At 35.2% G+C, this 26774-nt stretch overlaps 3 protein-coding genes and 1 long non-coding RNA gene across 6 annotated transcripts; 2 read left to right on the top strand and 2 right to left on the bottom strand.

Annotated features, from left to right (window-relative positions):
- Positions 1-13299: 13299 nt before the first annotated feature.
- On the top strand, positions 13300-18066 carry LOC117131936. The gene is made up of 3 exons (XR_004455408.1): positions 13300-13310; positions 17752-17962; positions 18045-18066. It is a non-coding gene; the product is annotated as an uncharacterized LOC117131936 (long non-coding RNA).
- LOC103853990 (NADH dehydrogenase [ubiquinone] 1 beta subcomplex subunit 3-A) lies at positions 13607-14842 on the bottom strand. Of its 2 annotated transcripts, none has more exons than XM_009130892.3 (2): positions 14556-14842; positions 13607-13793 (listed from the first exon to the last, which is right to left on the bottom strand). In XM_009130892.3, exon 1 carries the CDS (start codon positions 14780-14782, stop codon positions 14564-14566), a length of 219 nt encoding a protein of 72 aa, XP_009129140.1. In that variant the 5' UTR covers positions 14783-14842; the 3' UTR covers positions 13607-13793; positions 14556-14563. The 2 variants fall into 2 exon arrangements, with proteins under 2 accessions (XP_009129140.1, XP_009129139.1); XM_009130891.3 differs by having other exon boundaries at positions 14561-14839.
- LOC103853991 (2-C-methyl-D-erythritol 4-phosphate cytidylyltransferase, chloroplastic) lies at positions 14973-17301 on the top strand. 2 transcript variants are annotated; one of them, XM_009130894.3, is made up of 13 exons: positions 14973-15191; positions 15265-15365; positions 15451-15522; positions 15627-15682; positions 15789-15868; positions 15949-16031; positions 16130-16207; positions 16300-16368; positions 16441-16509; positions 16612-16658; positions 16743-16833; positions 16903-16960; positions 17070-17301. In XM_009130894.3, exons 1-12 carry the CDS (start codon positions 15062-15064, stop codon positions 16957-16959), a joined length of 933 nt encoding a protein of 310 aa, XP_009129142.1. In that variant the 5' UTR covers positions 14973-15061; the 3' UTR covers position 16960; positions 17070-17301. The 2 variants fall into 2 exon arrangements, with proteins under 2 accessions (XP_009129142.1, XP_009129141.1); XM_009130893.3 differs by having other exon boundaries at positions 17067-17284.
- On the bottom strand, positions 18059-25837 carry LOC103854106 (protein STICHEL-like). Its single transcript, XM_033285150.1, has 5 exons — positions 21928-25837; positions 20934-21559; positions 20634-20853; positions 20006-20554; positions 18059-19567 (listed from the first exon to the last, which is right to left on the bottom strand). Exons 1-5 carry the CDS (start codon positions 23030-23032, stop codon positions 19008-19010), a joined length of 3060 nt encoding a protein of 1019 aa, XP_033141041.1. The 5' UTR covers positions 23033-25837; the 3' UTR covers positions 18059-19007.
- Positions 25838-26774: the final 937 nt, after the last annotated feature.

Here is a 26774-nt window from a genome sequence, read left to right as displayed (position 1 = left end):
TTTTAGATTTACAGTAAACCTGTAGAAGTCGGTTTCTACGTGTTTTAGATTTATACTAATGTGTAGATTTTGATTTCTAAAGATTTTAGATCGGTAGGTTAAGCGTGGAATGTGTATTCTAAATATTTTTAGAATACTTTTATTTACGTATATCACATATTCTAAACATTGTAGATTCAATGAAAAAAGTGGATTTCGTTTTCTACTTTGTAGAATGCCATTTCTACTTTATTTAGAACATAATCTGAAATTTATGATTTAAACATTTTTAGAACTGAAAAAAATACCACTAAGTTCATATAGGTATTTTATCAATAGTTACCATTTTTTCAAAAATATTTTCTTTGTAAAACTATTTATTAAATTTATTTTCAAAAATATTAAAGGGTATTATAGAGAAAACTGGCACAAAATAGATATTAGTCTAGAACGATATAGTTATCATTTTTTGCTATAAAAAAACAATTTTGCCAAAGAAATATAAGTTTCTTCTTCTTTATTCTGTTCCCATTAATTATCCACCAAATTTAGACAAGAGCTATTTCAAACGAGTTTAATGGAAACGCACAAGTCTATTTTTATCCAGAAAAAGTTATTCCACGAAAGAATCTAAATATTCATCCTCAACAGATACACTAGGGTAGTTTTTTTTTTTTTTTTTTTTTTTTACACTAGGGTAGTTTGTCTTTTAGAGGTTCAGTAATGACTTGCTAAAAAAAAAGGTTCAGTAATATCATCTTATATGAGTTACTAAGAGCATTATTAACGGCAAGTATCATACCACTAGTATCTAAGAAATATAAAATTATTAATTTTAATATAACTTAACTAACAACTAAAATTTAAACCACAAAAAAGTAAATTAAGCCACTTATAAAGCAACACCTATGGACAGAGTACCTAAAATATTTTTGTTGAGGTTGGGTGCAGAGAACTATTTCTTCACCACTTTCCAAGATTTTCTATCCGCAAAAAATTGAATTTTTACCGGATATCTGATTCGATTCATAAAAAATAAAAAATAAAAGAGAAAGAAGAAAATCTGATATAAAATAAAAATATACATTACATTTTCTTAAAAAAATTACATACTTTTAAATTTTTTAATAACTAAATAATTAATTTAGTGAATAAGAACATTATAATTTTATATAGTGATATAAAAGTATATATTATATATTTTTATAAACATGTATACATATATATGTATAAAACAGATCGGACCGGATATTCATTTTAAAAAATACTAGTACTTGTAATTTGCTTCGTCTTCGGCAGATATTGAATTTTAGTATTTGCTTTGATTCGTTAAGTTACGGATATCCAAATTTTTCGGATCGAATCAAAACAAATAACGGATCGAATCAAAATATATGGATATTTTGCCCACGCCTAAGTGTTACATTGTATCACACAAACGTTCATGCTAAAACTGTTAGTGGGACAAGGCAATTAGACATTAATATATAAGAAAATGATTATATTTACCAAACAAATAACTAGACAAAGGTAACAACGATGTGCTTTTGAGGTTGCAATTGCAAAGAAGACAATCTGATATAAAATAATAATATTCATTACATTTTTTTTAAATTACATACTTTTAAAAATTTTAATAACTAAATAATTAATTTAGTTGATAAAAATATTATAAAATTTATATAGAGATATAAAAGTATATATATTATATAATTTTATAAACATATATACATATATAACTGATTAGATCAGATATTCATTTTTTAAAATATTAGTTTGTAATTTGCTACGTTTTCGACGGATATTGAATTTTAATATTTGCTTTGATTCGTTAAGTTACGGATATCCAATTTTCTTGGATCAAATCAAAATGAATAAACGGATCGAATCAAAATTTACAGATATTTTCTACACCTAAGTGTTACAGTGTATCACACAAACTTTCATTCTAAAACTGTTAGTGGGACAAGGCAATTAAACATTAATATATAAGAAAATGATTATATTTACCAAACAAATAACTAGACAAAGGAACGATGTGCATTTGAGGTTGCATTTGCAAAGAAAGTAAAGAAAAAGTTTTGCCTTTTAGTGACCCCTTGAACGATAAAAGCTAAATGCCGCATGCTTAAGCTAAATCCATATTGTTTCTTCAAAGTTTAATTTTTGTTTTTAAGTTTAATTTGTTTTATGAGAGGTTTAATACATTCATTTTTTTTTGGGTGCAAATATTAATACAAAATCGTTGTTATTTCGTGCATGCTTCGATATTGTTCTAAAAGTTATTGTTTAATTTCCCACTTTTTTTTTTCTTACAGCCTTAATGTTTTTCTTTTTGAACTTTTACGACCTTAGATTGTGAACGGTAAAAGCAGTTCAAGCGGGACAGATCATGCAGATCATGCAGATCAAGCAGAACAAAAGCAGATCAAACGGGATAAATATAGATCAAACAAATCATACCGGAGAGAAGCAAATCAAACCGATCAAATAATTTATTATAATTTATAAATGACAAAATCAGTTCAAAACTATATATCATATATTAAAACAATAAAAATTACACCTAAATATCTAAATAAATATCTTAGATGTTATAGGATCGACCGAAATACCTGTAAATGTTTTATAAGATACTTATACTTATTTTATTTTCTTTTTAGATGATCGACATTTTCTTGAGAAAACCGGTAGGTTACACAAATATTGAACTTTTGGTTAAATTTACCACCGGAAAACTCTCCACCAGTGGGTGTAAGATATTTGAAACGGTAATTAGTCATGCAAATAATTTGATCGTACAACTCAATAAATATACATTTTCGATTAATATTTCATTTAAAATTGTCTTCTCTCAATAGATTTACAAAATTTTAATCATTTATCTATATATTAACTATTTTGAAACATATAAAAATATTAACTACTTACCCTTGTTGATATTTATGTAGGAAGATTTATACCTTTTTCCTTTGAAAATGTGTTTTGTCGGCGACTGAACGTCATGCTTATAATTTTAAAACAACACTATATAGTTTAAGCTAATCATTGTATATTATTTATAAAATCAGATAAATATATTTTAAAGTTAAGTATTTGTAACAAAATTATTTATTATAAAAAAAAAAGCAGATCAACACCACTAAATGTTAGCGGATGAGATCTGCATGCAGATCTCCTATTTTTTCCACAAAAAAATAAAAATATTGAACTGCATACAGATCTCTCGCTTAAAATGTATTTGCAAACAGAAAAATATGAATGGTAAATGTATTACGAGAAAACTGCACGTGGAGGAGAACTGCACTTGTCCTAATCTTTTCCTGGCAGTCACAACCTTTAGAGTACGTAACATTCTTAGTTTTTTTTTTTTTTTTTTTTTTTTTTTTTTTTTTTTTTTTAATTAACTTTTATTCATTTTTCTTATTACAAAATGGGAAAAAAACTCCCCACCCAAACCCAAACTACCAGGCCCGATCAAGCCACATACGGCCCATCTAACATACCTGATTCACCTTCGAAACCAAGAACTCTACTTCCTCAAAAATCAAAGAACAAAAACCAAGCTGCAAGCAAGGAGTTCTGCCCTGGCGTCACTACCTGTCTACGGGTTAGAGGATCCAGCCGGAGTCTTACTATCTGCTGAACTTCACTAATAAGCGCACTTGGAGGCTTCTCCACAGCTGAGTGTATTCTTTTGTTCCTCTCCTTCCAAACCAGATACACTACTGCCTGAAAGATGAGTCTAATCATCATGATCACATTATTATCCCTTGACGGAGCTACTAACCACCTCAACACTTCCTCAAAGCCACGCGGGGGGTTCAATTGTAAGCGTGAGACAAAGAAACCCCACACTTGATTGCTGTAAGCACAATCGAAAAACAGGTGTTGGCGATTCTCCTGATTTCCGACGCATAGCACGCAGGCAGAAGGAACCGTCAAGCCCCATCTCAAGAGTCTATCCCTTGTAACCATTCTATCCCTTGCTGCTACCCAAGAAATAAAAGCGTGCTTCGGTATTCTTCCGGAGAACCACACTGCCTTATGCCAAGCTACTTCTACTGGATAAGGATGCAAGGCCCTCCATGTTTCTCTAGTTGAGAACGTACCTGTACCAATCCCCGGCTCCGGGTACCAGACGTACGTATCATCCATTTCAGAGCTCATAATTTCCTGTGCATTAGGCAAACACTCCTTCAGTAAGGATATTATAGGGCTCCTGCTTCTACTTCGATCTAACCACCATCCCTCCGCCGTTAAGGCATCTGCCACCACCGCATCTATACTTAGTCCCGCCACCTGCGGCCCCCTCTCTCCTACCAGATCAATCAGTGGACCTAATGATGTCCAGTTGTCTAGCCAGAAACTGGCAGTGATACCTGAACCAACCTCACAAACCACCATTGGTCTCGCAAGAGGTCTCAACTTGCAAATGGACCGCCATATCCAGCTCCCTCTCCTAGCTGGATCTAAGACCCAAAAATTTTCACCTCCAATTAACTTCCTCCTCACCCACGAAACCCATAATGAGCCTCCGGCAGTGAATATAAGCCAAATCAGCTTCAGACCTAGCACCTTATTCCAATCTGCTAGACGCCTCAAACCCAAACCTCCAGCTTCTTTTGGAGTACAAACTGAATCCCAAGCAATCTTTGCTCCTCTAGCTGAGTTAGGAGCTCCACTCCATAGAAAGGCCCCGCACATTCGCTCCAAAATGCTCACACACTCCGCCGGAATAATAAACATCGATGCCCAAAAGGAAATCGTGGAATAAATCACTGCTTGAATTAACTGGAACCGTCCAGCAAAGGATAGGTGCTTGACAGTCCATGAACTGAATCTTGCTGCTATCTTATCCAAAAGAGGCTGAAAATCCGAGCGGGTCATCTTTTTTGGAGATAAAGGCACACCCAAGTACCTCAGCGGTAAAGCTCCTTGCGAGATACCCAATTCGTTCGCCAAATCTCTACACCTACTCGAACTTCCTCCATCCAACAGCAACTCCGACTTCTGTCTATTAATTTTCAGACCCGAGATCAATCTGAACTCTTCCAGAATTTGCAGAATGCCCCTGAGAGAGTCCGCTGTACCATCAAAGAAGATCAGGACGTCATCAGCGAAGCTAAGATGAGTAATTAGCGGCGCATCACACTCTGGATGAATTCCAAATCTTCCTTCAATGGCTCCTCTGTCCAACATTTTCGAGAGCACATCCATAGCTATCACAAACAATAGAGATGATATAGGATCTCCTTGTCGAAGCCCTTTCTGCCCCGGAAAGAATCCTTTCAACTCTCCATTAATCGCAATGCTGTAGGAGGGAGTAGAAATGCATTCCTTTATCCAATCCACGAACATCTCAGGCAGTTCGAGAGCCGTCAAAACCTTCAGAAGAAAATCCCAATGTAGGTTATCATATGCCTTTGAGATATCAATCTTAAGACAACCCTTCGTCGTAGGACCCTGCTCATTAAAGTCCTTAACTAATTCGGTCGCAAGTAATACGTTTTCACACAGCAACCTATCCTGTACAAAACCCACTTGATTCCTCTGAACTATCTCGGAGACACAGAGCTTCAGTTTCTTCTTTAGTAGCCTAGCCATGACTTTGTAGACCGTTGAGCATAACGATATTGGTCTAAACTGAGTCAGACTATCAGCTCCCACTACCTTAGGAATCAGAGAGATAGTGGTTGTATTAAACTGCCTCAACAATCTACCGGCTGTGAAAAACTCCTTAACTGCCCCTATCACATCCGCTCCCACTATCTCCCACGTCTCCCAAAAGAACTCCGCAGAGTACCCATCTGGCCCAGGTGCTTTGTTCTTTGGCATTGCGAAGAGAGTAGTCTTGATCTCCTCCTCTGATGGTATAGCAGAAAGCTGAACAGAAACCTCTTGAGTGCACCTATACGACAGTAGTCCTCTCAACTCTTCTAGAGAGGTATCTCGTACTGAGCCGTCTACAGAGCCCAAAAGATTTTGAAAGAAAGCCACCACCATTTCGTTGAGTTGAATCTGGTTAAAAACTCTATTACCTCCTGCATCCAGTAGATAGCTTAGACAGTTTCTCATCTGATGAGCCACCACCGCTTTATAAAAAAACTTGGTGTTCGCATCTCCACAATCCAACCATCTCACTCTAGCTTTCCTACAATAAAAAAGCTCTTGCGCTCCTTCCAGAAATCGCCATTTCTTCCGAGCTACAAATTCCTGACGGAATAGAGCGTCCGAAGGCGATGTCAGCAACTGCAGCTGAACCGCTTTCAAAGCTTCTAGAGCTTCCTTAGCTCTTTGTTGGATGTTCCCAAAACCTTCTTTATTCAACCTCCTACAAATGACCTTCGCCCTCTTTAACCTCTGCCCCAGGGAAAACAATTTTGAACCCACCGGAATAGGCTCCTCCCATGACCTCAACATCTCCGCCAGATACCTAGGATGCGTTGAGATGAATGAGAAATACTTGAAGCTACATTTCCTGACCTGATTGATCGAAGAGAACTCTACTACTGCAGGAGAATGATCAGAGTCTCCCGGCTCTTCAAATACACTTACTGACTCCGGATATGAATCCCTCCACTTCTCATTGCACAGTACTCTATCCAATTTTCTAAGGATTGGATCTTCTGGTCGATTATTTGACCACGAAAAGAAGGTTCCTCTGATATCCAAATCTGACAGGTGACTCTGTTGCAGACACTGTTGAAACTCCTCCATCCCTCTCACCGGGAGATCGTACGGCAGCAGAGAAAAGTGTTCCGCAGCCGTCAAGATTTGATTAAAATCTCCCATTACCACTAGCGGAGACTCAGCCACCAAGTGATTACTAGAAAGCGTAACAAGATCTCTCCACAAATAACTTCTTTCTACCTCTGTATTATGCGCATACACAAAGGCTACTGTGCACTCTACTCCTGTCGCGGGATCAATCACCCCACAGACAATAAACTGATCCGTTTTTAGATAAACCACTACTGATAAAGACGGTCTCCACAGAAGCCAGATTCTACCTCCTGCGGCCTCCGCGTAATTATTCTCGAACCTCCACCCTGGAGCCACTTCCCCTAAAACACTGAGAAAATTTTCCTCCTGTACATGCGTTTCAAGCAAAGCCCCAACAGATGACCCCAAACTCTGTAACCAACTTCTCACTACCCTCTGACGACCCCTACCATTCACACCTCTGATATTCCAACTAAAAAGCTTCATATGTACAAATTGGACTTCAGGAATTATTTTCTAAGCTTCCTACTCGAGGAAGATCCCCGCATAAGAAACTTAGATGATCTTAGATGAGTACCACCACCTCCACAAGCTTTCCGTAGTTCTTGCTGTCTCAAAGCCCGCCGATAGCTCTTAGAGTGCTTAGTAATCCACACTGAGTCCTCCTCTTTAGACTCAAAGTCACCTTCCTGACTGTTCTTCGAACTGTTATTTTTGACCTCTTCTTCAACGTCTTCAATCTCCCCCTCCTCTAAAGAGTTCTCTCCCGCAATTACTGGTTTCTCCACTATAACTGACTCTAATTCCGAATTCAGAACAATCATCGCTGACTTCTTACTCGCTTCCAAAGACCCTATCACCTCCTCCACCACCAGAGTTTCTCTATCCACCACTCTAGCTCCTTCAGTAGGAGAGCTAAGAGCCCTTGCTCTAGCTCTCGCTCTCGACTGAGACCTCCTACGCGACCTTGAACGCGCTCTCAAACTCACTCCAATACACTCCTCCTCTTTCCTTTTTTGATCGTCTCCCTGATACGCTTCTCCCAAAGAAACTTCTTCCCCAGACTTCACCACACTGACGACCTTCTCTTTCTTCTGCACCTGAGCTTTCTTCACCAAGGGTTTATGGCATCGATTCATCAAATGACCATACTTCCCACAGTTTATACACTTCGGCGGGAGATTAGGGTACTCAACATTGATCCTAACCGAATTACCTTGAGTATCTCTAACCTCTACTACCTCAGGAGGAGTTTGTGACAGATCAATTTCCACCTTAACTTTCGTATCACCGAAGTGGTAGGGATCTAGCCGTGACTTCTCAGTGTGGAGCGGTTCTCCAATCCCGCTAGCAACAACACTGATACCATCCCAAGAGTACAACTGAGGAGGAACATTCTTCAACACTGCCCACGTCGGAGCAAAGAGGAGTTCTTGCGCCGCCAGATTCCCGTCAGCAGTCCATGGATACACCGAGAAAGCGCATCTATCAGCTTGCCAATACCCAACCTGCAGCACCCATTCTCTTGTCTGAACCGAAGGGATGTAGATCAGCACACAAGTGTCGGACACCGTACGGACCGTGATACTCCCGAACTTCCCCCAAACTGGGTTAAGGTCCGTGATTATCTTCGATGCCGAGGGTCGGCGACCATGGAAATGAGCCACCACATGATCTTTCCAGAGCTCCGATGTTTGTAGAAGGACAGATTCCGGAGCTTGCACTACCGGAGTACCGTCTTCCAGAAAGGTAGGAGCTTGGATCTTGCGGAGGTTCCGCAGAGAAGACTTCAGCCTAGCCGCATAAGAGGGGACTTTAGCAGCTGGAACCACCCTTGGAACCGAGGGAGACTGAAGCTTTATCTCCAGATCGCGATTTAGGAGGCGACTTTCGCGATCTGAAACCTTGGAAGGAGAAGCCCCTCCTGGGTCGATTGGAGAGCTCGAGGACGGAGATGAGACTGGAATCATCTTGCCCGTGACTGGCGATCTGGAATGACTTCTCATTAGCCGGCGTATGGCCAACTAACGGCGGAAAGCTCCGGAAACCTAAATCGCCTAAAATCGCACTTTTCGCTCTGAGGAGAGAGAAAAAACCCTTTCTAAGAAAGAAAACTCCCGTATGTGCGTTCCACATTCTTAGTTTTTTGATCAACGATAAAAAATTTCCGAGCTCCGATTTCTTACAATAATTGATTTTATGTGCAAATCAATTTACTGACAGCAGTTTCCTCTCACTTCTTATAGGTTACAATAATATACCATCACTCATATAATGTGTAAATAATATTAAAAAGTACAATAATATGGCAGAGTGGAAATGAAAAAAAGATAATAATACGGCAGTGGATGGACGGACGTAGTCACGTAGCGTGTAAGAAAATACAATCGGTACTTTTTTTATATTTCCATAAACTAAGAACCAAAACAAAATGGGTCGGCAAAAAAATATCGTAATGTAAGAGTCAAAATAATCACTTTTATAAAAAATATTATATTTTTGGTTATACGGCAACGATCCATCCATCACACTCATCGAAACTGTACATATACCAACCTTTCACAAAGAAAAAAACAAAACACTACGAAAACTATTAATCTCAAAGTTTCTTTAGTGAATAGATTTTTGTTTATTTAGTACTAGATTTGGAGTAGCGCGTTGCAACGAGTTTTGTTTGATATTTTAATTTAATATAAAAAATTTTAAAATTATTTTGTTATAGTTTTAAAATTGTTTTCCATGTGTTATGTAAGATTTATTTTACAATTAAAACTTGTTTTCACACAAAAATTTCAATTAATATTTAGTTTTTTTTATAATCATTGGGTATAGACTAACGGTTATCATCTTTGTACTTACTACTTAGAGTTAAAAAAAACATCCATACTTAAAAAAGATTTAAAGTTAAATAAGGGTCAAGAAGCAATGACAATATTATACACTTTTTTCTGTACTAATTTAATGTTTTATTAAACTTATCCAATGTTCAATAATTTTTTTGATTCATTATTTATTAATGATATATTTTCATAATAACATTCTAACTAAAATGAATTAGAAAGTACTAAATAATAAAACTAAAAAATCTAATAAGATATCGCTGAAACTTGATTTGTTTTTGACTAAACATATGTACAATTGACAATAATAATAATCAATTTCTATGAGCAAACATGAAAATATATATATCAAACATGTGTTTGATTTTCTTATGACCAAACACATAAATACCAATCGTGAAAACATCCTAATTTTTTATTTTTTGTTAATTTAATAGCTTTAGAACTTGTCATCAAATTGTTTTTTCAAAAAAACTATTATTAAATAGGTAATTTTATTTTTCTTAGGATTTTTTAAAAAAGGAAAAAATTATATTTTAAAATCTCCTTTTTACTTACGATTAAAAAAGGGAAAAATACTATTAACCAATTTTTTAATTTTTTTTAATTTTAAAAAAGGAAAAGTATTATCATATAAACTTTTACAATTATCTTATATTTAGAATTTCAAAAAAATATAATTGCTATCAAATAATTATTTCTAGTTACTATAAAATAATTTTTAAATTATGATTTTTACAATTCATCAATACTATTTTTACACTTCATTTTTAATTAAATAATTTTTAGTATCATGTTCGTCATCTTAAAATATACTATCAAATAACTTCTTACAATTTTCTTTTGGTTAGGACTTAAAAAATCTGATACAAATCTCCTTTTTTACGATTTTTTTAAAAGAAAACAACAAATATTTTTTCGCATCTGGATCCAAAAAATTAGTTATTTTTTGATTCATTATTTATTAATGATATATTTTCATAATAACATTTTAACTAAAATGAATTAGAAAATACAAAATAATAAAACTAAAAAAATCTAGTAAGATATCGCTGAAGCTTGATTTGTTTTTGACTAAACATATGTACGGTTGACAATAATAATAATCAATTTTTATGAGCAAACATGAACATATATATATATATATATATATATATATATCAAACATGTGTTTGATTTTCGTATGACCAAACACATAAATACCAATCGTGATAACATCCTAATTTTTTTTTTTTTTATTAATTTAATAGCTTTAGTACTTGTCATCAAATTTTTTTGCTGAAAACTATTATTAAAAAGGTAATTTTATTTTTTTTAGGATTTTTTAAAAAAGGAAAAATTATATTTTACAAATCTCCTTTTTACTTACGATTAAGAAAAGGAAAAAATACTATTAAACAATGTTTAATTTTTTTTATAATTAAAAAAAAGGAAATGCATTATCATATAAACTTTTACAATTATCTTATATTTAGAATTTCAAAAAAAAATAATTGCTATCAAATAATTATTTCTAGTTACTATAAAATAATTTTTAAATTATGATTTTTACAATTCATCAATACTATTTTTACACTTTGTTTTTAATTAAATAATTTTTAATATCATATTCATCATCAAATTCTCTCTTAAAATTTACTATCAAATAACTTCTTACAATTTTCTTTTGGTTAGGACTTAAAAAACTCTGATACAAATATCTTTTTTTTTTACGATTTTTTTAAAAGAAAACAAAAAAAATGAGTTGTTTCAAGAAATTAAAAGATACTCAGATAATATTTTCTTGTAAATCCAATTATTTTTTTGAAAATAATATGAGAAATCAAAAACCAAAATATAGATGTTAAAATAACAGTTATTTTTGTTTATATTTTCTTAGCATACAATTATCTGTTAAACAGGAATGTTATTTAGTGTTAAAAAAAGTTTTAATAAATTTATTTTTGTAATATATTTTCCTAAATAGAACAATAGAATATATTTTTGTAATAGTTTTCCTTATCTAGTGTTAAAAAAAAGTAATAATAAATTTGTTTTCAATTAAAATGTAATAATAATTTTATTTTTTTTAAAAAAAGAGAAATTTCCTAAAATAAACTTAAATTTTTTTTATCATACATATAGACCTTAAAAATAAAAATAACCAAAATAAACTTAAATGTTTTATTAAAATAAGTAAATATACACTTATACCCCTATAGTTAATTAATCTAAAGGTAAGAGTTTAGAGTTAAGAGGTAAAATTTAGGGTTTATGATTTAGAGTTGATGAGTGGAGTTTTGGGATAAGATTTTAAATTTTTAAAAAAAAATACACTTAAAATTTTCAAAATAAAAAATTATACTTTAGTCATTTTAGTGATAAAAACTTAAAAATGGCTGTTTAAAAATATTACTCTTAAAAAAATATTACTCCGGCCCAAATAATCAAGTATGAATGTATGATGGCTGATCCTGTTAGGCCAATTTTCATAGACAACTCCATTTTCGATCGAAAAGGGGCGTAGTTTGTTTAGATGAATAACATACACACCTGTCCTTGCATGTGTAAGAGTCATTCTTATTCTTTTTTTTTTTTTTTTAATACTTATATATATAAAATCTGTCCGAAGAATCGGAAATCAGATGCAGTTACAAGCTTGTTTTGAACAAAATGTCGAAATCTAACTATTACAAGCCTAACTTCGCCCACCCACTAAACCCGGCACGTTCCGCTAGGTTGTTTTTCGAAATATTTCGATATCGGTAGCCGTTCTCAACCATCAACGTGACTCTCACGAAAGTGAGGTTCTCCTCGTTTCATTGGATGTCGGGAGTTCCCTTGACGTTTCTGGAGTAGCTAGTTCCCGATGATCTCCACGAAGCTCACAACTTTCTCTGTCAATGAAGCTCTAGACGTCCGAAGGGGAGAGTTCAAGTACATACCAGAGCCTTGCGAACAACAAAGCCGGAATGAACGAAGCGCCACACGACGCCTGAACCGGATCCCAGAACGAGTAAGTATTCGCTTCAGCCATCAACGAAACCTAAACAAAAGACGGGTTGTCTACACCGCCACATCCTGAAAAGCAGTCCCAAAACCTGCAAGAAAGTCAGCTACACCACCATAGAACACTACGGTGCCGGGATGTGAGCTATGACGAGATGCTGGCTCGTAGAAGGTAATGACTCCCGAGAAACCATCTACGCATCCCTGGCCTTTGAGAACCAAAGGACCAGTTCCTTGAACGCTAACAAATCAACCCATGAGCCATAGGATTGATACCACGATGAAGAACATGAGACTTGACTCTTTAAGTGAGGCCGTCGCCAAACTCACGGAGAAAAACTAAGCAGGACACCGGAAGCGGAGGCTCTAAAAGAGATGCGGTACATCTAGCAACCTTCTCAAGGCCATAGACGACCCGTGGAAGCGTAACCAGAGGCACGCGCACAAGGCATCAAGCCGGACACTTTCACCACGATTATATCCGCCTTTAGCCTCGCCTCCATCTCAAACAAAGAATGGAGAACTCTTGATAACAGCGAGTGGCCACCGGAATCACTCCGACCCGAAGAAACCCTAAGTAACCACCACCCTCACCGAACAAGCACGAAACACAAGATCTGCGGCAGATTACCACCAACAAACCTGGCCGTGCCGAGACCCATCGCCTCCACTCAACGACGACGACGACCGGAGCGATCCTAAAGGGGGAAAGACGGAGCGCTCCATGAACCCAAAACCGACTCTCAATCTCTCCACCTCACTGAACCCTCGCTGCAGGTCCGGAGAAAGAGCCACCTCCACCATGAATCAGCTACTCGCGACTGAAGCCTCCGCCGGATTCTGCCCTAATCTAGAACTACGAGCATATCGAGCAAAGGAGGATAGAAGGGGTTGAGAGCAAAGAGAAAAATGAGGAAAGGGATGAAAGAGACCCTCCGGCTCCAGCACTCGCGCGGACGCGCCGGCCGTACGCCGGAGGGTAAGATTCACGAGTTTTAGAAGGTGAGGTCGAGAGAGAAATGCGTTAGAGGAGAGAGAACGTTGAATGCTTGTATTTTTTGTAAGAGTCATTCTTTATTCTTCAATTTCATTTAGAACTCTTATTAATCGAAACGACAACACATAACAAGACCACATTGCAGAATGTCATACAAGTTTTGTCTTTCATCAACATCTTATTGAGATAAACCAAGAAAAAAAGGCACAATTCTGAATCCCTCAGCTCTTTATCTGCTGCGGTTTCATCATGATCGAAACAATCTGCAACAAGATGAGCAAATCTCCTTTTAGTTTACAATCCTTTTTAATCAAAAAGATTCAGAGCCAAACACAAAATGTCATTACAGAAGAAAATGAGATCAGATGCCACTTAGTATAAAGCGAAGTGACATGTGAATGGCTCAAAAGACAAACGCAGACACTGAAAAAAAAAACTACATTCAACAATTAACACAGATACTTAGCTATATGTATTGATCTGAGTTCTGAAAGGTTGTTCAGATTTGATTATACACGCAGAAGCTAAAGTCATGAAATAGATAAATGCTTCAAAAGAATAAATCTATCTCCCGATCATTAGCAAATCAACAACTGCTAACATAACTGTTTTAGAGCAGTCAACTGTTGAGTTTGAGTTTTTAAATAAGAAAATCACTTAAAGAAGGTACTGAAACTTTGGACAAGTTAGCTGATCGATTTAATTCCAATATTAAGTTAAGGATTATAAGAGCCATACACTACATTATTATTCCTATAACCACTTGATGATGTATGAAAGCGTTTACTCAGCTTTGTTTATTACACACTACAATCTCCAAGAAACGGATCCATCCATCTCTCAGACCAATCCCAAATAGCAATTGCACAATAAAAGATATTAACTTTCAGACTTTTTCATAAAGATAATCACTACTGAAACTGAACAAAAACATGTAATCCTCTTTAACCCTATACTTAGTTCAACATTCTTAACAGAGAAGTCATACATATCTCGATTAGAAAGGATCAAACTTTGAGCACGACCTTACCGCTCAGTGAGACGGAGCTGGTTGTTTCTGGTGAGATGATTGAGAAGAAGGAGCCATGAGTTTGCTATAGATCTGCTCACCGACGAGGTAAACGCAGAAGGCTCCAACACCGATCCCGAGACCAGGGAGCGCGTGTCTCATCTGATTCGAAAGCATCGGGTGCTTCCTCCACTCATCCCTTCTCCTGAAAAACTCTCCCGTAGTTCCCAACGGTTTCGCCATTTTCACCCTTCTTCTTCTTCCTCGATCGATCTCCGCCACCTACTTTTAGCCTCTGTTGTTGTTTTGACTTTATCATAAGCCCATTAGCCTCATAAATGGGCCTACTTAGCTGGGCCCTTATGATAAGCTGTTTTGTATGAATTGAATTAATGGGCCTCATTTAAAGCCCATTAAGCTACTGGGCCTTTTGAGCTGGCTCTATATATATAAAATTTCTCCGGTGAACGGAGGGATCAATCTCTTTCTCTCTCACTCGTTAATTTCATCCCCGGCGAGTTAATGGCGATGCTTCAAGCGACTCTTGGCTTCCTTAGTTCTCCGACATTTTCGTTCTCTTCCTCTTATTTTTTTCCGAATCTTTCAGTCAAGTCGACGTCACTCTGTCTGGGCTTCAGCTGTCGTCCCTCAGGCAAGTTTCTCTTATACGCTTTTGTTTTGTTCTCAGACCAAACAGAATATGATTGTTTCGAATGTTGTTTCAGTTCAAAGACTTGATTTTTCGAAAAGGGTCAGTAGTAGAAGCTACAGAAGAGATGCTTTAATACATTCAGTCAGATGTTCTTCATCGTCTGAGTCTGATAATGTAAGTTTCAAACTTGGAATCAACTCAGTTTTGAAGCTGTTTTCTGTAGTTTGATTTGAGTTTATTTCCTTTTGTTATTCATCAGAGCAATGCAGTTGTGAAGGAGAAGAGTGTCTCAGTGATTCTCTTAGCTGGAGGTCAAGGGAAGAGAATGAAAGTAGGCTAGATTTCAAACTTTGATTGTTTGTTTCTGTTGAGTTTCTTCAAGCTTGAGCTGTTGTTAATCTGCGTTTTTTTTTTGTATCTGTCAATGTGAATTAGATGACCATTCCGAAACAGTATATACCACTCCTTGGTCAGCCTATTGCTTTGTACAGGTATCAAAACTTTACTTCAAACTAGTTATCTTACTGAATCTATGTCAAAGGTATCTAACTTTTTAGCTTTGTAATTGTTGAAATTTTAATGCCTTATTGTTTGCAGCTTTTTCACCTTTTCACGTATGCCTGAAGTGAAGGAGATTGTAGTTGTTTGTGATCCATTTTTCCGAGATATTTTTGAAGGTTTTGTCTCTCTCTTTTACTAGTTATTAACTTCTGGTTGAGAGATTTTATCTGATCATTTGGTTGTGGTCTTCTTATAGAATATGAAGACTCAATTGATGTTGACCTTAAATTCGCTCTTCCTGGTAAAGAAAGGCAAGATTCTGTTCACAGTGGACTTCAGGTTTATACCTCTTTCTTTCTTGAGAGCAGAATAAACTATTCTAAATACTGTGTTCATTCCTCTAGTTCATGTGAAGCTTATAGTTTGTTTTTAAACAGGAAATTGATGTGAACGCTGAACTTGTTTGCATCCACGACTCAGCAAGACCCTTGGTCGACACTGAAGATGTCGAGAAGGTATACTTTGTAATTACCAATTGTCTTATGTGAAGTAGCAATGATTAGGGGGAATCAAACAAAACTTCTTGTCATGGTTATGTTTCTTTAAGGTGCTTAAAGATGGTTGGGCGGTTGGAGCAGCCGTGCTTGGTGTTCCAGCTAAAGCTACAATCAAAGAGGTACACATTCTTCAGTTTTATTTGACAAAAACGTAAAAATTGGTAATAGACTTGTTTCATTGCTCTATGCAGGTCAATTCAGATTCACTCGTGGTGAAGACTCTCGACAGGAAAACCCTTTGGGAAATGCAGACACCACAGGTTTTTTTTTTTTTTTAAATCATTTTCATGGTTAACTTGAGATGAAATGTTTTGTTAGATTTATGGTTTCGAACAATTTCAATGTATGCTTTCTCTTTATAGGTGATCAAACCAGAGCTGTTGAAGAGAGGTTTCGAGCTTGTGAAAAGGTTTGTGAACCTTCAAAATAATGAGATGGTGATTAAAAAAATCAAACAAGACTGATTGTTGTTTTGTGTACATGTCTGAAACAGAGAAGGTCTAGAGGTAACAGATGATGTTTCGATTGTTGAATACCTCAAGCATCCTGTTTATGTCACTCAAGGATCTTACACAAACATCAAGGTAAATATAACATTAACTTCAGCCTTTTTTACATCTCTTGGTTGCTAACATTGTATTTTTCTTTTGAAGGTTACAACACCTGATGATTTACTGCTTGCTGAGAGAATCTTGGGCATGGACTCATGAGGTAGCATTACTAGTTTTTCCTTTTTTCTTTGTAGTCAACTTTATGACATGAAAATGTTCATAGCATCTTCCAGATTGTGAATACTGTTTTGTTTCTATGTGTGCAGAAGGGCTTTCGATTCTGTTTCAGTCTGGACAATTCGTTTATGGTTCGGGTTTATTTACTTGTCAGCCTTACTGTATTTGTATTTTGTACACAAATTATGTTCTGCTTCGTGAACAAAGTAAAACCTGAACACTAAAATCAAAGAGTGAGAACACAATTTATTACAAAAGATTTATGATGGAAAGCACGATAAGAGAAAACAAATTTTCATGTATTATATTTAATAGTTTTAAGACATACCGATAAACAAATAATTGGGATTGGGATGCTCCACTGAGACCTTCACAACTTGGTTTGGTGAATGAGAAACTGACTCAGGTGGAAACTAGGCCGGTTTACAGTATGTTTGAAACGCTCGTTCCTAGCTTGCGCAAGATCAGACTCAGGAAGCAAGTAATCAGAGTTGTTATTGCAAAGTGCTTTATGCATGATCTTAACCATCTTTGTAATTTACTTTGCGAAGTGTTCCTACCTTGCTGATTTATATTGTTGTGAACTTGTGACCCAGAAAGGAAACAGTATAATATCTATAAGTGGAAGTATCATTTTAAGTTTTAACGCAATATCCTTCCTTGTATTCCTCGCTCAGTCATGCAATTTCTTAGGGAATGATTATTTAAGAAATAACTATTTGAGAATGATTAGCTACGAAACTATCCCTTACTTTTTGTTGTGAAATTTTGCAGGTCGACGTTTTATAGAATATACAAGAACAAATCGACTGAAAGTTTCCAGTCTCTACCGTACCAAGTGTCACTATTTAGCTGCATGATATGACTCTATTACGCATTGACTAAACAACACGCTTTTCTCCTAATTACCATAAACTCCTTCGGCTGCGTCGTGGAAACTATCTACATCGCCATGTTCTTCACTTACGCTACCAAGGAGAAAAGGGTAAGTTTTTTAATTCTCACCATCTTCCTCCACTGATTTGTTACTAGAATAATGGATCTAAATATTCTCTTATGCGTTGCAGATGGCGGCTATTAAGTTGTTCTCGTTGATTCTTATGGAAAAGAAGAATCAAAAGAATCATCTACATTTGTCAAAAAAGTGAGAAGAGAATCATCAACACATTATTGATAAGATTTACAAATTGGACGTTTGTTTGAAAGATTACACAAGTTGTGCAACACATAACATATGTTGTGGTTTGTGTCAATTTTTTTCTGGGTTCACAGATTCACATGAGATAACACGTTAGTTATACTTATTCCATACAAACTAGTAATTTAATAAAAACGTTGCTACGACTTTAACACTTGATTTGTTGTTTCAAATAAAAACATTAGTACATAAAAAGGTCAAAAACCATTGCTAAAGATTGAACTACTCTCTGACATTTTATTAAATTACATAGTAACATTTCTGAAGTTTCATAAAAAGAAAACAAAAATGAAGTCTATTAAACTCAATGTGGTAGGAACTTTACAGTGAATTAACTAAAGCTATTCTTTGACATATCAATGATCAAATAGACTTAAGGAAAACTATATAGAAGTGGAAGAACATATGATAAATTTGAGCTTGAGTGAAACAATTTTGTTTTCATGACTTTGAAACTAAAAGTTTCATCTTCTCAATTTACCTGCTGGTTTCCTTGGCTTAGCACATCCATTAAACAGAGAGAACCCTCTCTTCCCACTTCTTCGGGGACGAACATGAGTTCCCTTACCCTGTTTAGGATAAACCAAATCCCCAAAAGAAAAAAATTAGAAAAATAAACAGAATCAAAATATTAAAAAGAAAGACCAGTTTGGATTTGATTAGCACAAACCTTGCTACTTCTTCGAGTCTTGTTTGTGTTCCAACAAAGTAACATATTACAACCAACTCTCCTTGTTCCTGATTCGTATCCTCCTCTACACAACCAAAGCCAAAATGTTCACACACAACCAACTTAGGCAATAGGCATGAATCAACAAGGACAATGAGGGACTTACATATTGTCTTTCTTGTGTCCAAACTTAGAATCATGAAGTAAGCTCGGGGAAAGAGGACAGCTCCCAGTTAGATTCTCTTTAAGCTCACCATTTTCGCCAATTCTCAAAAGCTTAACGTCATTATTTAATCCGGAAGGAGAAACAGCAGAAGGTTGGCGATAAGTGTCTTCTTGAGGTAGAATCTGATTCCTTTCAGGTTTTATCCGTGTTAGTGATCCAGGCGTGTCTTTATCAGCGGTTTGTAACCATGCTGTTTCTAATCTTTGTTCTCGGATGATTGATTCTATCCTTTGCATTGGGATCTTTGATCTGCCTTCTTCACTGCTACCAACTCCAAGGTCTGTTGCAGCATGTAGATCTCCAACTTTGTTTGTCATATCTGGTTTCCCGGTTTGGTAAGGGACTACGAGTGGCTCGGTTTCAGGCAAGAGTAGTATCCTGACGTCTAAGCTTCTCCTTAGTACCATTTCCATCGAGTTTGTGATACTGCTTAGAAACCTTTCAGCTCTTGTTTTGATCTTGGTTTCTCCAAACGCTATATAAGCAACTAGAATACCTGCAAATCATATACAACCTTTCAACACTGCAAAGCTGTTAAACAATGTTCTAAAAATCGGTCATAACGAAATGATTTTCTTACAATCCGGTTTATATGACTCAATACGGTTTAAACCATTATATAAATCGATATAAAATTATCTGTACTGATCGAAATATATTAAATTAATCAATAATGTTAGTGAAAATCCAATTCGTATGAATTTCTTCTTTTTGTATATCTAAGTTTTATAATTCATCAAAACTGTTTTATAATTAAACTCATAAACAAAAATATCTAATATAAATGTAGAAAGTATAAAAATAAATCAATAATTCGTTAATGCATAGTTTTCACCTAGGCTCTGAATAACCCGTCTAATCGCTAAGCAAATTACCGCTTAATGATTTATTGAACATTACTTTTAAATTAGAGAAACATTAAGGATTTTTATACCTTCAACTTCACTGATAGATATAAGTTTCCCATGAGTATAGAGCAGCTGCCTCAATGTTCTGGAATGGCATATTTCTACACATTTTCTCCATATCTCATTTAGTTTCTCTGAACTTCTTTGAGTAAGCATCATGGTGCTTGCAGTACTATTGCCATGTGAGGCATTGGAGGCTTCTCTCTCTGGAGTTTGGCTAGACGAGGAGGCTTTATAGCATGTATTATCGATAACCCTGGAGAAAGAACTCGCTTCATGGGTATGCTTTCCGCTTCTTTTTGGCGATGCCGACTTACTAAAGTGAAGCCCTCCTATTCTCTGTTTGTAAGCCATCACCTCCCTTGAAACGCTTGACGGGTCGTCATCAGTGGCTCTAGAGCTTTGCCTTCTACTGCTACATCCTGTAAGCGTGGTTCCAGGAGAAGGCATTGACCCAAGCTGAAGCAAAGTCGCTGTGAACCAGGTTGAACGGTCATTAGAAACTCTAAGCTGCTTCTCAGCCTCAGAAAGAAGTTTTAAAGCGTGTTTTAGTCCCTCCATATCCGCTTCACTCACTACAAAAACGAAATAAGAACATTACTATAAGCTAATTTCTAGCACATATAGATTCCAAATACTTTTCTTATAACTCACAGTTTCGTCCGTCAAGGAAGGCTTCGCTGTACTTTTCGTCTACCACCTTGTATGTACCAGCAATGATGTCCATGATAAGACTAGCTAGTTGGGACATCAAGACTATTGGGTCAGCTCCAAGGTCCAATACCTCTCTAGCCCTCTTCACTGTCTCTGCCGTATCAGATGACAATGCTAATTCCAAAAGTTTCAGCATTTTTTCATCTGAAACAACACCCACCTGCACAAACACCAGTGCAACATTCTTTACATTTAATAGGTCGTACTTTCTTAAACATAGACGAATTACAAAAAGCTTACTAGCTCGTTTACTAGACCAGTGGTGATACGTTTCCCCAGCAAACTCAGCTGCTCCAACATAGTTTCAGCATCTCTAAGTGAACCATCCGCGTTCCTAGCAATCAGTTCCAACGCGTCAGATTCCACATCAAGATTCTCGTCTGAAGCAATCTTCTTCAGTCTCACTACTATGTCTGCATCTTTAACTTTGTCAAATAGGAACTTCTGACACCTTGACTGAATGGTCCGAGGGACATTATCAAGATCCGTCGTTATAAATACGAAGAGAACTTTCTTCAAAGGGTTCTCAAGGAACTTAAGAAAAGACAGCCACGTCTTAGATGGTAACAAATGACACTCATCTATCACAAACACCTTGTATGTTGAGGACTTCCTTGGAATGTTTCTCAAAAGGTACCTAACCTTATCATCTCCATCAACTTCACAAAAGTCCTTACTCTTCCCAGAGATGAACTCATTGCATTCTTTACAGTAACCACAAGGCTTCATCTCTTCAATAGCCACACAGTTCAAGGCTGCTGAAAAAATCTTCGCGGTCGATGTCTTGCCAGTTCCTCTAGGACCATGGAAGAGATAAAAAGGAGTGATCCTACACCTTTTTAGTGCGTTCATTAGTGACTCAACAACTATACTGATGCAGCATCAAGTACACATTTGGCGCCAACATCATAAGTTCGAATAATACTCTAACTTTATCGATTTAGGATTTGGTTTTACATGTTTTTCTTTTAAAAGTTATATTTCCTTTTTAAGGTTTATAGAATCCTTTTCCGTTTAGGAATTGTCTAAAGGAAGGATTATATAAACAGAGCTTTAGCTTTGTAATGAGATACGTTTGATTTAATAATAAGAAGAGCTTTGCTTTTATCCCTTGTTTAGATTCGATTAAATTCATCAAAACAGGAAGTTGGTCTCAAGAAGCTATCGAAAGAAACTCTTGATCGATCCAAGAACAGGTCTCGAAGAACCCTAAACTCTTAGATCGACCGTTCACCCATTCGTACGCTGCGCCATATACTCTGACCAATCAGTTCATCGAAAAACATCGGTCTGTACTTTTGGCTGAAGCTTTGTGTACTTCCATCTACCGCTACAACCTCACTCCTACAACTAGTAGACCACCTCCTCCCATCTAATCTACTCTGAGCCTCTAAATCAAGCTCATCATCATCATCATCACTGCGCCCGGTTCCTTGAGAAGACCCTCCTCTCCCATCACCACCATAAGTGAGCAAAGGCAAAACACCTTGAGCACTTCTTGAACCAATCTTGTGTTTATTATGTCTACGATGATACACCGGTCCACTCCCACATAAAATGCTACTTCTCAAAGTATCAGACAAGGAAGGAGAGCAACAGCTTCTGCACCCACCTTTCGTAGCCTTCTTGGTCCAAATGCCACAGCCTTGTTTTCTCCCTGGTGAATCCAAGTTACCATCCAACTCATCACCATCGCCGTCGCAAGTTGTAGTGGTACCATCCCAAGATCCAACGTTGTTTGGATTACGAAGAGCGTAGATGTTGAAGGAGCTTGGTGTGCTGTTATGAGTACATGAAGAATCCTCTTTTCTACTAGTTATCAAAGAACGTGACCAGTTCTTGCGATTAAGCTGCTTCAAAAGCAAATGAGATGCAACAGTGATGTGCCTTGGATCCTCTGTTTCGTCTGATAGTTCAGCAGAGTCACATCTCCTTCTAGCCACTATGTTGTTTCTCTTACTCTTCTTCCTCCTCTTTGACGCTAGATTGGTGTCTCTGCACCTGAAAGTCATCGAATAGCCACCCTTCCTTGCATCACTCACATCATCACCATCGTCGTCGTTGTTGAGACTAGCTTGTTGTGTCCATGAAGATTCATTGTTAGTATTCCAGTTGTGTAAGAACACTTTCTTCTCCTTCCCTTTTAGAGCATTGTTTCTGCACACCGGAGGCTCCAGAACCGCAGGCACAGTCGCGGAGACGGATCTGGAGGAGGTGAGAGGGGATCTCCAGGAGGAAGAGGTGCCTGGATCGCGTAGAACGCGGGAAGCTTTCTTGATTTGAGTCAGCTCTCTCTTGAGATGCAACTTGCTCAGATCCGATACTCTCGAGCCAGACATTTCGAAACACACAAGTGCTTCCCTTCCCTCCTCTCTGTTTTCAGTGGCGTTACATAACTGGTTCGTGTGCTCACAAGCGGACGCTATATAAGAACTTCACGGTGGATACAATGAAAGTGCACAAATCAGAAGAAGCAACAATACAGTAGATCCATGAATTAACGAAGAAACGGTACGAAACGATAAATATTTTTTTTAATATATATATATAGTTATACGTGTTTCGTCGGAGCTACGCCGCCTAGGGGTTATGCATCGCCGGAGCTTGAACTCAAAACGAAATGATGAATCACGAGTTCTGAATACATATGTTGCCTGCGTCTGCGACACAGAGAGATTTTAAAAATTCAATGATTTTCTATTATTAAATATTTTATTTTAAATGTCTTTTTTGGAAGAGAAAGTGGAAATGAAGATGAGAACTGTTAACTACCAAAGGAAAAATGTCGGATTCACCTTTTGGTCGGGTACTTTTTAAATTTACTTTTATAATATTTTTATTTCTTTGTAAAAGAAGATGTCAGTAATAATTTTGCAGCTGAAAACAAGATGGATCGATAGGCTGAGTTAGATGAATAGTGAGACATAGCGTGATTAAACAAAAAAAAAAAATAGGAAGGAGAAAATAAAACAAGATGAGTGTGAACAGTTTGACCATAATCAATAAATAAATATGACATGACATAGTAGAAATGATAATATAATTTAAGGATGAGATATATTTTACTTGTGATCTATATTATTATTTTTTGTATAATTTTATGATTTATGTTTTAAGATTTTATTTGCAAGAAATGTGTATGATAATAATTTTTTGTCTTTTAGAAAGCTTTAGATCATGAGAGATTATATGTAATAAGATATATTTTTCTTGTTTACAATACTTGTTTATGTTGTCCAAAAAAAATAATTGTTGTCTTTATGTTATAAAGTTGTGATATTGATATACTGTGAGTGATTTAAATAGTCTTCACGTTGTTTCATTTTACAAAATTTTGAGTATATATTAAGTTTTGGTTTCATATGAATTAAATATACCTTAAATATACAATGAACCGGTTACACAAATATATTATGGTAGATAAATTAAAAAATTGTTTTGTTTTATTTATTATGAACGAACTAAAATTATTTGTACTAATATTATTTAATTTCCATAACTGAAAATTATATTTAAGAAAGCAAACTACATGAATAAAAGCTAATTAAACGTTAGATAGGATCAAAATAGTCTTTTATCTTGTTCATTCAAATTTTTATGTAAAAATTAATTTAATTTACAACTGATTTTTTTTTATAAAAAAATCAGCTTTAGAATAATTGAATTGTCGTCTCCAGTCTTAAGAACAAACTAACATATAAATAGTTTTTAGTTTAGTGATTAAATAGATTTATCAATCTAACTATATTTACAGTTTTGCAATTGACAATATATATATAATTTTTTGTTTTAATTTGATCAAACTGAAACGTGTAATGGAAAAAAGATTCTGGACAAAATGGTTGTGTTTTAGCATAAAACTATTTTTTTTATTAATCGTTCTTAATTTTATCTATAGATAAAACAAATGGTGGAAAAGAGCTGTCAGTACTATCTCTTTAATTTCATATCTTTATTTTTCTTCTTCCCAATTTTTTTTTTTTTTGTCACAAATCTTCCCAATCTTTCTCTCTTTTCTTTTTAGATCTACTTTCTTGTACAAAAGAACCATCGTGAAACTCTTGGTTCCACTGCAACTGCCGCAAATCCTTGCACCACCACTGTCCACACATCTTTCACCGCCACTGCCGCAACTCCTTCATGGCCTCTGCCCCAACTCCTTGCACCGCCACTGCCGCAACTCCTTCACCGCTGCTACCACGACTTGCTGCTGCAACTCCTTGCACGACCACCGCTACAACTCTGTTTACCACTACTTCCATTCCTCTCACTTCTCATCCGTTATCACCACCGTTGCATCATAAACCACCAATTTTATCAAATTTATTGCCAACAGGAGATCCGTTCTTTCTTTTTGATTTTTTGTTGTTGTTGAATTTTTACATTTATTAATGCAATGAAATATATGAAGATTTTTAATATTTTTATAATTTAATTAAAATAATTGTTTTTATATATAAATATTTTCAGCTGGCGAAAATTAATCGGAGGTGGATTACTCAAAAAGTTATCGGTACATTCAGATGATTTTCCGATGAAAATTTCTGACAATATATGTTATCGTAACTTACTGAGAATTTTCCAAAAAATGGTGATTTTCTAGACCCAAACTCCGATGAAATTAGGATTGTCAAAAAATGATAGGAAACACTCGTTCCCGATAAAATTCTGTTTAATATGGTTGTCAAGTATCACTTATTTTTCTTGTAGTGAATGAGCTTTATTAAGCAAAAAATAAAACTCAATTCTAATCGAAGCCCACAAATATTGCTTACCAAATTAAATGAAACGATGTGTTTTAAAGACCGTGACACGTGGCGGCTCTAGGATGCACGAATTAGTGAGTTGGAATCGTAGGTGGATACTTTGAGAGAGAAACAATCTCAACTTTATATATATAGATGGATAAATGCAATATAGACAATTACATTTATACATCTTTACTAAAATAAATATATCCAAATATGACATTGAATAATATAATAATAGATATATATATATATATATACTATTATTATACAAATTTCGAAATATTATTTATTTGTAATTTTTATAATTATACAATTTTATGACTAAAAAGATTTTCAATTATTTTTACAATTTTTAAAACTTTATAAATTTTTAGTCGTCCTATAATTAGTTTATTTTATATATCTACAAATTTTAGAAATACTGTTTAATTTTAATTTTTGATAATTATACAACTTTTATATCAATATTTTTATATTAATTTATACAAGTTGATTTAATATATTTCATCCAAAAGAATTAGATAAAAATCTATCTAAGATTATAATTTTAAATATATACATAGTTTTCTTAAATATGATTTTAATAAAAATAATTATTTATTTTATTTTAATTTTATGTTCAATTAAATCAAAATTTAGATTAAAATATGGGTAAAATAATAAAATTTAAAATAATATTAAAATTTTATTTTAAATATAGTTTAAATTTGTTTATTAATGCACATGGTGTAGTAAAACACTTAGTAGTATATGGTAAAATCTAAATCTTACATGAATACAAATTATTAATTATGTAATAACTATTAATTTTCTTATTATACTGTCATATTTTCTATGTAACTTTAGGAAAGGTTAACATATGGTTATCATCTATTCATAACTAGGAGAAAATTCATGGTTTTTAACGGTAAAATAGTTAGAAGTATTAATTGTTTTTATTTTTTTGTCAATATACTCCTGTTGTTGAATATTTACTTACATTTGCTTCAAGACTGGCATTATGCTTTTTATATCTTACTTATGCCATACAACATTTGTATTGATCTAATATTAACCAAGTTTAAAAATACAGCCAAAGCTTTAAAAACTTCTAAGCTGTCATGGAACACTCAGTAATTTACTTAATGAATATAATGTTTTCTATTTGTAAATACAAATGTCCATATACGTCCAGTTTGCTACAACGTATTGGTATTTGCGCAAGTTCCTTTTCTGGTTCTTCTTTTCGAAGGGCCAACAACAATTTCTTGGTCACACACACACAACAATACAAGAGGGTTTTTGAAAAAAAAACTACACAAGAGTGATAATCATAACTAAAATGTACAAA

This window comes from Brassica rapa, chromosome A02, assembly GCF_000309985.2.
Source record: "Brassica rapa cultivar Chiifu-401-42 chromosome A02, CAAS_Brap_v3.01, whole genome shotgun sequence".
Taxonomy (NCBI): Eukaryota; Viridiplantae; Streptophyta; class Magnoliopsida; order Brassicales; family Brassicaceae; genus Brassica; species Brassica rapa.
The sequence above is the reverse complement of the archived record's forward strand: the minus strand, read 5'-3'. Positions and strand labels throughout refer to the sequence as shown.

Bases quoted from the DNA above. Each gene is read 5' to 3' on its own strand.
- LOC103853990 (XM_009130892.3), bottom strand. From the start codon at position 14,782: ATGGCGAAACCGTTGGGAACTACGGGAGAGTTTTTCAGGAGAAGGGAT.
- LOC103853991 (XM_009130894.3), top strand. From the start codon at position 15,062: ATGGCGATGCTTCAAGCGACTCTTGGCTTCCTTAGTTCTCCGACATTT. The intron at 15,869-15,948 runs GTTTTGTCTCTC...GTCTTCTTATAG, and splicing joins TTTCCGAGATATTTTTGAAG to AATATGAAGACTCAATTGAT. The intron at 16,369-16,440 runs GTACACATTCTT...TGCTCTATGCAG, and splicing joins CTAAAGCTACAATCAAAGAG to GTCAATTCAGATTCACTCGT.
- LOC103854106 (XM_033285150.1), bottom strand. From the start codon at position 23,032: ATGTCTGGCTCGAGAGTATCGGATCTGAGCAAGTTGCATCTCAAGAGA. The intron at 20,854-20,933 runs GTAAGCTTTTTG...GTGTTTGTGCAG, and splicing joins CTGGTCTAGTAAACGAGCTA to GTGGGTGTTGTTTCAGATGA. The intron at 20,555-20,633 runs GTGAGTTATAAG...TCGTTTTTGTAG, and splicing joins CTTCCTTGACGGACGAAACT to TGAGTGAAGCGGATATGGAG.